The 8,864-nt window shown below is 46.3% G+C and overlaps 4 protein-coding genes across 4 annotated transcripts; 2 read left to right on the forward strand and 2 right to left on the reverse strand.

Annotated features, from left to right (window-relative positions):
• Nucleotides 1–377: 377 nt before the first annotated feature.
• LOC4802888 (methyltransferase-like protein 23) lies at nt 378–1,234 on the reverse strand. The gene is made up of 2 exons (XM_001359679.4): nt 1,070–1,234; nt 378–1,003 (listed from the first exon to the last, which is right to left on the reverse strand). The coding sequence occupies exons 1-2, from the start codon at nt 1,199–1,201 to the stop codon at nt 389–391; spliced, it is 747 nt and encodes a 248-aa protein (XP_001359716.3). The 5' UTR covers nt 1,202–1,234; the 3' UTR covers nt 378–388.
• A 384-nt stretch (nt 1,235–1,618) lies between these two features.
• IKKbeta (I-kappaB kinase beta) lies at nt 1,619–4,310 on the forward strand. Its single transcript, XM_001359680.4, has 5 exons — nt 1,619–1,754; nt 2,002–3,479; nt 3,537–3,703; nt 3,763–4,161; nt 4,225–4,310. The coding sequence occupies exons 1-5, from the start codon at nt 1,655–1,657 to the stop codon at nt 4,256–4,258; spliced, it is 2,178 nt and encodes a 725-aa protein (XP_001359717.3). The 5' UTR covers nt 1,619–1,654; the 3' UTR covers nt 4,259–4,310.
• A 646-nt stretch (nt 4,311–4,956) lies between these two features.
• Jhbp5 (Juvenile hormone binding protein 5) lies at nt 4,957–6,142 on the forward strand. Its single transcript, XM_001359681.3, has 4 exons — nt 4,957–5,149; nt 5,219–5,538; nt 5,603–5,657; nt 5,716–6,142. The coding sequence occupies exons 1-4, from the start codon at nt 5,038–5,040 to the stop codon at nt 6,024–6,026; spliced, it is 798 nt and encodes a 265-aa protein (XP_001359718.1). The 5' UTR covers nt 4,957–5,037; the 3' UTR covers nt 6,027–6,142.
• Nucleotides 6,143–6,162: 20 nt separating this feature from the next.
• On the reverse strand, nt 6,163–8,759 carry Jhbp4 (Juvenile hormone binding protein 4). Its single transcript, XM_001359682.4, has 4 exons — nt 8,256–8,759; nt 6,992–8,171; nt 6,677–6,917; nt 6,163–6,618 (listed from the first exon to the last, which is right to left on the reverse strand). The coding sequence occupies exons 2-4, from the start codon at nt 7,119–7,121 to the stop codon at nt 6,180–6,182; spliced, it is 810 nt and encodes a 269-aa protein (XP_001359719.3). The 5' UTR covers nt 7,122–8,171; nt 8,256–8,759; the 3' UTR covers nt 6,163–6,179.
• Between the last annotated feature and the right edge of the window lie 105 nt (nt 8,760–8,864).

The raw sequence follows: 8,864 nt of genomic DNA on the forward strand, positions 1-8,864 counted from the left end.
AACTATATAGAACATTTATTCAAGCCCATATAATTTTTTCCGATTAATGAATCAATTTTCTACTTAACTGGTTGGTTTTTAGTCCTTGCTTTTATTGTATTTTGGCTAAAACGAAGCATAGACAAAAAAATGAAAAAAAAAACAGTCGCAATGTTGCTGGTATTTTACGACAATATGCGCGCATAGCCTTTGTATATCCTACAATTTTTGCGTAATTTTGCGTAAAAAAGAGTTTTAACGAAAAAGGTCTACCAAAAAAAAACTTATGAGAAAAATCGTCCCTATTGTTTTTTTGCAAAAACATAACGATACTTTTGTGCGATACACATAACGCCAGGGCGCGAAAATCGATACAAGAAAATGCTTTGAACACCAAATTGATTAATCATTATATTGTATTTATTGTAGCACTGTTCTCAGACTGCGTAATCTCGAGCAGATGAATGGTGTGTCCGCCCATAAACTCCAGCACATCCACGCCTGACTCCTTACCAATGTCGTCCATGTTGATGGGTAGCGCCTGCAGCTTCCACTTTTTTAGCAGGGCCTCGATGGACCAGTCGGCGCTTCGCTCCTGGTAGGTGAATATGAACTTGGCCCCGCAGTTCCGCTCCAGCAGAAACGCAACCGACACGATAATGTCCTCAAAGACGCTGGGATCGTAGAAGCAATCGGCTGCTATGATGAGGTCCAGCGGTGGCAAACGGAATACAGAATTCAATAGCAGGCCCCAGCTGAGGCCCACCACATCGATGTCCACGCCGGGCTGCAGTTGATTGGCCAGACAGGATTTGCGGATATGCGCCAAAGATTTGGGCAGAATGCAGTTGTCGGTGAGCACCACCTGGGCGTTGCACTTGGCGGCCAGTATGCCCGGCAGAGCAGTGCCGCTGCCCAGCTCCAGAATCCTCTTTCCGGCCAGTGTCTGTCGCCGTTCCCACAGGAAATGGGCCAAGACCGGTGCACAGGGCCATGTGTAGAAGGAATAAGCGCCTTGGAGCAGCTGCAATAGCACGAGCAAAGCACTCAATGGGCAAGGCCTTCAGAGCTGGAGTTTAATTATACGCACCTCGGGGATTTTGATCTCCAGACGCTCGGCGGCGTGGCTGCTGGTGAAAACGAATTTCCGTATATGCTCGGCAGTAGCTGTGGCTGCCACAATGTCGTTGTCATCGCTGCCGCTCTTCATGTGGAAACGCATTTTAACACAAGCATGCGGATGGGGGTGACGGGTATTCTTTTTTTTTTGTATTGTTAATTGCAATTTTTCAGTTTTTGTTTACAACCTGTTTGATTCGAGATGGTGTATTAAAAGCGATAGACATATCGATGACTCGGGTTCAAGGAGTACCGTGGCACAAACAATTTCACACAATTACAATTTCAGTAACAATCAAATGGATAATGAGGAGATTTTGGGAGAAATCCAGATTGGTAGAACCTTAAAATTTAACTTTCAAGTGATAAACAGGAGGTCTGTAATTTATTAAAATAATAGAATTCACGTATTTGTGATTGTGAGTAATTTTGAAAAATAACCTGTTACTTGTCACAGTTTTATCCCTGAATTCGCTCATCTCTAACGAATCGTTTGCGGCTATTTGTATTGGGAGGAATTTCAGTTGGAGCTGTAGTGAAGAGCAATTAAATTAAAATGAGGTCGTGGGACAACTGGCAACTGAAAGGAAAACTGGGCCAGGGCGGCTTTGGCGAGGTCCTGCACTGGCTGAATAGTAACACGGGCCAACAAATAGGTAAGATTTTCCGAAACCCAACAGTTGCGCACTACACTTTCTATATATGGATATGTTTTTTGCGCATGTGTGAGTGAAAACAGTCTGATTCCTGGAAATTCAGCTGATAACGCTCGTCTGGCTGTGTTATCAAAGTTCCGTTTGACGTCCACCTAACTTCTTAGAGGATGCTACGTGCGCGGCTGAGACTGAGTCATGTCGAATGCGTCTCGGAGATAAAAACTATTCATTTGTTTATTTTCTGCAGCCACAAAACATATCAAGGACGTGAGTTCGCTGGGGGCCGATCAGCAAGTCAAGTTGAAAGAGCGATGGATGAAGGAGTTGGAGTGGACGCGATCGATACAGAAACTCACAAACATCGTTGCTGGCGTTTGCTTAAAGAATGAGGATGCCTCCTTCGTGGCCTATCTGAATAAAAATCACATCTGCCAATTGCCCGTGATCATCCTGGAGTACTGCAACGGCGGAGATGTGCGCCAGCTTCTGCAGAGGCCCGAAAATGCTAACGGACTGGCGGAGTTCGAGGTGCGGCAGATACTGAGGGACTTGGCGCAAGCCCTGCAGTTTCTGCATTCCGAGTGCAAGGTGTGCCATCGCGACCTCAAGCCCGACAACATTGTGATACACCGCCAGACGGATGGATCGAAGACATACAAGCTCACGGATTTCGGTTTAGCACGCGGTGCCCCCGACCAGACGATACTGCAGAGTATGGTGGGCACACGGCACTACTTTGCTCCCGAGGTGGTGGATACGGGCATGTACAACACTGCGGTGGACTATTGGTCGCTCGGTATCATTGCCTATGAGCTGGCGACCGGAGAGGTGCCGTTCATACCCCACCAGACGCCCAGGAACATACTAGTAAATCTGCTAAAGAAGACGCCAGACTGCATTGCCATTACGGAGGATCCGCAGGATGCTAATCGCTTTCTGTTCCAAACAGAATTGCCAAATGAGCACCATCTGACAGAGCCATGGGCCAAAGAGTTCACCATGTGGCTCCGCCTGGCCCTCGACACCGACTACAAGCGACGCGGCCAATTGGCATCTGATGAAGTACATTCGGGTTTCGTTCCGCTCGTCTTCTCCACACTCGACAGTCTCCTTCAGATACGCGTGCTCACCATTTTCGCTGTGAACTGCTTTAAGCGTCTGGAGTACGTCGTCACGAAGGACATGACAATGCAGGACTTGAAAGCTTTGATTTGTCAAGACACAAACATAGCCAAAGACGATGTATACTTTGTCCTGCCTACCTATCATCCGTACGAGACGATCAAGCCAACCACCAAGCCCCTGGATCTCTATGTCGAGAAGTGGAGCGACACCAGCAGAGAGACGCGCAAATCGACCGAAATACCCCCACCCCCTGTGATGTTGTTCGTCTTCCAGGCCACGGAAAACTGTGTCTATGACGTCTGCAAACCGAGGGTCTCAAAGCTGATTTTGATCTGCAACGTGAGCAGCTTCCAAACGGACAAGCCCTGGCTGCTGAAGCGCCTTGCGCTGGACATGCACTACATGCTCATGCAACAACAGAAGGACTTGGAAATGTTCCTCACGGGCTTCCGTGAACTGGCCCTGCTGGTGGAGCATGAGATTGTCACCAACCAGTTCATTGCGGCCATTAACGATGCAATACTCACCACTTCGGATGCATATAAAATGCTCCAGAAACTGCGCACAGCGGCTGTCGAAGAGAAAAAGTTTTCTATTCAGGTATCGAGATAGATAGAAGAATCCTCTAGAGTGCTTGAATAATGATTTCGATTTTAGGTAAATGACAACGACTGGAAGCTGCTTGTAAACACTTACCAGGAGACGAACGCCAGTGCCATACACATCAAGGAGCGTTTCGAATCTGTTTTGAGCGGTACCCGCGAAATTCTGAAGACCACCAGTCGGCTTTTAAATCGATATGTAGAAAGCGATGTGTTTGGTTTGTAAGTGCGATTTCACACAGTCAAAACATGATTACTGATCATTAAAGATCTCTCCTTAGGGCTGCCTTTGAACGTGATTCTTTGGGTGGAATATCCCTCGCACACTTCCGCAAAGCTGTCAAGCTGTTTATCACGACTAGTTCAGATGAGGAGAAACTGGTAAAGACCGAGTCCAAGCCTTGTGATAAGCTGAATTTGCTATTCATCAAGACCAAGGGGGCTATGAGGACAGCCATGATGAAATTCAGCGAAATCAAAGAGCAGATCTTTCAATTGCATTTAAAGATGTTGTCCACCGCTGCATCGGCATCTATCGGCATCTCCGGCCCATCTTCAATGCTGCTGCTGAACGAATCCATGGGTCGACTGACAATGGCCAACTCAATGGGCGACAGCTCGGATTTTGATTCTCTAACAACGAACAATGTTATCGACAAGGCAGCCCGTCTCATTGAGATGTGAGTGCAATCACTTTCCTTTGACACTTTCTCTTGTTAGAGTTCTCTTTCTATTTCTTTCAGGCTTAGAACTGACATGGAAATCGATTCGTTATAGTTTCTCCCGCTCAGGATTCAGCAAATACTGCCAGAAGATATTTAATCAAAAGCATCGCACGATGCCACACAATTGTTTTTAGTTAAAATTTGATCGATATTTATAGTTTTTTTATTTTAGTATTTAATATGAAACTTTGAAGTGCATCGCATTTGTAGTTTTTAAATATATGTTTATTTTTTATTAATTCTTTGTTTGTATATTGCACCAAAAACGAAACATGACAAATGTTAATTCATTCTCCTTTTGATATTAAGTGATGCTCGTTGTACTCCCAATGGAAATAAATGTAGTGTCGAACTGAAAGTGAAAAAATCACTTGGTTTTTGTTCGTAACCCGAAGCCTTCGTTTGGCTACTGCCTACTAGCAGCTGTTCTGCTATTAGGCACTTTAAAATCTGGCTAAATAAATCGGGAAAATTGGGTGCAAAATGAGTGTTCTTTAGTGTTCCTTCTCAGAACTTAATGACAGCCAAGCTGCCTGCACAATTACTTTGCATATAACAAAACAAAATATTTATATAGTAGGTATATATCACAAGCGAAGGTGCAAGCCAGGTGGAAAGGGGGAACCAGCTTGGCTTTGAGAATTGTTAAAACTGCTGAGGATTGCAATGTCACGAGAAAACTGCTGCAGAAGCTAATGCGTCAGCCAGACCCCAGACAGATTCGGCTATAAAAGCCATGCGAACAGCCATTAAAGCCAACACTCGCCACACAACCACCAGTGAAGAAAGAGGCCAAACTGGAGGTGTAGAACAAGGAAAACACGCCACAAAATGGATCACAAATGGATAGCGAAGACGTGGCTGGTGCTGGGGCTGCTCCTGTTGGCAGTGGCACTGCAGCCGGAACGAACAGAGGCCAAGCCGCAGGGGAAGAGTCGCCTGCGTGAGTGAAAATGCAAACACGAATCTGTTTTTGGGACAGAGAATCACACCTTCACTTCTCTTCATAAAGCATCCTTCCTTACGGTTTGCTATCGAGATTCGCCAACGCTGAATGAATGCGCGAGGAAGTCTTTCAAGTCAATAAAGCCCCGACTGATGGACGGCATACCGGAAATGTATATCCCGCAAATGGAGCCACTGATAGTGCCCGAGGTGAAGATGGACCAGGATTCGGGGGCCATTTATCTGCACTCTGTGTACAAGAACGTCAAGATCTCGGGCATCTCCAAGCACACGCTGAACGACCTGCGGATTGAGCCCAGCAAACTGAAGTTTATCGTCTCCATGACATTCCCAGAGCTGCTCATGGAGGCGGAGTACAGCATTAAGGTCGGTAGAGAGGGAATGAATCCATAACTAAGTTGATATCTGATTCGTTAATCCTCAATTCAAGGGCAAAATCATGATGATGCCGCTGCTGGGGGATGGCCACTGCAAGGTGAATTTGAGTAAGTGGGAAGACTCTGTTCTCGGTGTTGGATATTCACGATTGATTCCACTTTCCAGCGAACATCACCATGCAGACGGAGCTGTTCGGACAGGAGTACCAGAAGAATGGGGCCACCCACTTGAAGATCATCGACGTGAAGGTTGAGTACAGTCTCTCGAATGTGCACATGCAGCTAGACAATCTCTTCAATGGGGACGAGGCTCTGGGCAAGCGGATGAACGATTTTCTCAACGAGAACTGGAAATCCCTGGCCGAGGAGGTGCGACCGCTGATGACCAAGGCGCTGGTGGATATCCTGCGCGCCTCTGTCGATAAGATGTTCGCGGAATACAGCTACGACGAGCTGATGCCCAAGAAGAACAACTGATCTTAGATCGTAGACATCTAGATATATATCCTAGCTAATGATTTAATCGTAGTGCAAAAGTTAACCTAGAGATAAAACACACAGTTAAATGCGAAATAAATTATCATAATAATACAGGTGCACGACAGACAGAATGTGGATGCCACGCCACTGCTAGACCAGCCACAGCTTGGTGGGCATCTTCGAGAAGACATTGTTCCACAGGCCATGGAAGATGTCGGCCAGCCCCAGCTCCAGATCTGGCCGCAGTTCGGCTATCACCTCGTTGCCGTTTTGATTCAAGAACGTGTTGATCGAGGCCGCCAGGATATCATTCCCGTTGAACAGATTCTTTAGATGGATTCGCATGGCCCCCACCTCGAAGCTGACCTTCATCTCGTCAATGTGGATGATCTCATCTCCCGTCCGGGTCTCATTCCTAAGCGAGATCCTCGTGTAGACTGTGGTGTGCACGTTCTTCAAGGCCATTGCCACATCCCCATTGCCAATTAGCGGGAGAAGCAGAATGTTTCCCTTCAGATTGTACTTGGCCCGTATCCGCAGACGCGGCAGCACCAGTTCAAAGCTCAGCAGACGTCGCTCCAGATCCAAACTAAACGAGAGAGGAACCTTCATTAATATCTCCTTTCTGAGCCACTAATTCCCCTTACCTGGCTTTTCGCACTGTCGCATTGGAGGGGCCGCGTATAACCAGGTTCTGGAATCCGCCGGACAGCACTAGATTCCCACTGCCCTTCGACACGGACACTTGATCGATGTTTAGCGGCTCGAAGCTTTTAACACCGATCTCTGGTATGCCAGCGGCCAGCGCTGGGAAGCATCCTTCGAATAGCTGACGGAAGCACTTGTCCTCATTGGGATTGGAACGCTTGCAGGTCTTAAGCCAGGCGGCTGAAACATATATGAAGATTGTTGTAGGGAGAGGATCTTTGAATCACTTCCCTATCGGGATGGTGGGTACTCACGTCTCTCCTGCAGCGGTGGCTTATCGTTCACAATCTCTCGCGTATAGGCGCCGCAGGAGCCTGGCCTCACATAAACCGCAGCGATAATGCACAAACTGATTGCCAATTTCCAGTTTGTTAAAGCCAACATGTTTAAGCAATCAACAAAGTAAATCCTTGGATGGAAGTGCGAAAGATATTCAAACTATGATCTGCGATCCGCACACCCAACCGTTTCCGTTGCTGGCTGGAGACCAAGTGCTGGGACCATCGCGGAGAAATGTTGGACGAAAACCAAACCATTGACAATAGTTGGTGTTGGTTTTTTTTTTTGTGTTTTGTTTATGGCCAGTTTTTTCGTACACTCGTGGTATGAATTCCGCAATTTGGTATCTGCCGGTGTCCGCTGTCCACTTTCCAGATGACCAGCGATTCATCGCCCAAGGGGGAAAAATAATGTCGTAAAATAAAAAGAGTAGAGGTTGACATGCGCTACAATCATTAGGTGGAGGAATTTTGCTTAACATTTAAAACGAAACATTTTACAAAATAAGTATGTACCAAAAATCTACCGAATTATTTTCCATTTTTGGAGAATCTCTTTCTACCAATTGTAGTGCTTTATCCAGTTCCCTCTGGCCGTATCGGTTATTTGCTTTAATAATATTTGGATTTTTATTTTGTTTTGAATTTTACTTTCGTTTAACGCCACCCGATTCCATTCCAACTTGTTTGCCTTTGCGTTTCGTTGCGCCACAGCGTCCCCCTGGCCTGCTTCGGGGCAAGCTCCAGCTCCCCTTGGAAGAGTTGTTCACCTGTTGACTACTTCTGGTATTACGCAGACCGCCACTGCTGCTGCTGCTGGTTGCCACTGCATGTTGCCTTTTGCTTCATTGTCATGGGTGTTGTCCGGTTTTCATTTCATTTTCTTTGGCTTTTGAGTTTTTGTGCTCCAATGCCTCTGGCCGCCGGCCAGTGGTCGCCACAGCGGTGCGGTTGTCGCGTGCACCTTGGTTGCAAGTTTTTTTTTGGCTTTCGTTACGCAGTCGCCTTAATTACCGTTGCTCTCCCCCCAAGAGTTGGTTGCGTGACTTCTGCTTTAGTGGTGTGGGAGAGGCGTCAAGGAGTAGAGGATCCCAGGATTGAGAGACAATAGACGGGAAGTTCTTTCTTTTAAAATCGATCAAGTTTTCCAATCGACCTGCATTGCAGTGCCATTTATCGTTCATAAAAAATACATAAATATGCAAAGTTGAGCTTGAATGATTATGTGACTAATAACCACCTTTCCATTTAACGTGTGGCTGTTTCAATGTTGCATGTTGCGTTCCCTGCTTCTCCACATTTCTTTCTTTATAGAGAGTCGCGTGCGGAAATGTGGCAACAGTCGCAGCCTCTGTAGATTGCGTTACCTCAAATTGTAGTTGTTTCCCCGACGAAAGACAAGCCCATCAAAAATTAAATCAGGCAGAAACTGAACTGCTGTACAGGCCCCCAAAACTGTCCGGAATCGCACGTTGGCATCGGTAAACGAACGAGTTTAATCCAGTATTCATTCGCTTCATTTTCCTTCCAGCTTTGATTCGGTTTATTTTCGTGTTGATTCACGTTTTATTGGCGTTTATTTTCACACTTCACTGGCAGGCGCATTCCCCGATTCCAGTCCACAGATGTTGTTCTACCTCCAGCCTCATGGCAGAGGGTTGGGCTTCAACGTAATGCAGCCGACTTTTTTCCCCTCTTAATTTTTTTGCAAAGCCAAAACTTTCCACTAAATAACCGCAATCCGGCCCTGGTCACGTGCATTCCCTGGCAAAAGTTCAATAGCTCTACTCGCAGCATTTCAGTTGTTAATTTATTATGTTACTCACGCATCGAGTATTATCGGTTTACA

Source organism: Drosophila pseudoobscura, chromosome 2 (genome assembly GCF_009870125.1).
Source record: "Drosophila pseudoobscura strain MV-25-SWS-2005 chromosome 2, UCI_Dpse_MV25, whole genome shotgun sequence".
Taxonomy (NCBI): Eukaryota; Metazoa; Arthropoda; class Insecta; order Diptera; family Drosophilidae; genus Drosophila; species Drosophila pseudoobscura.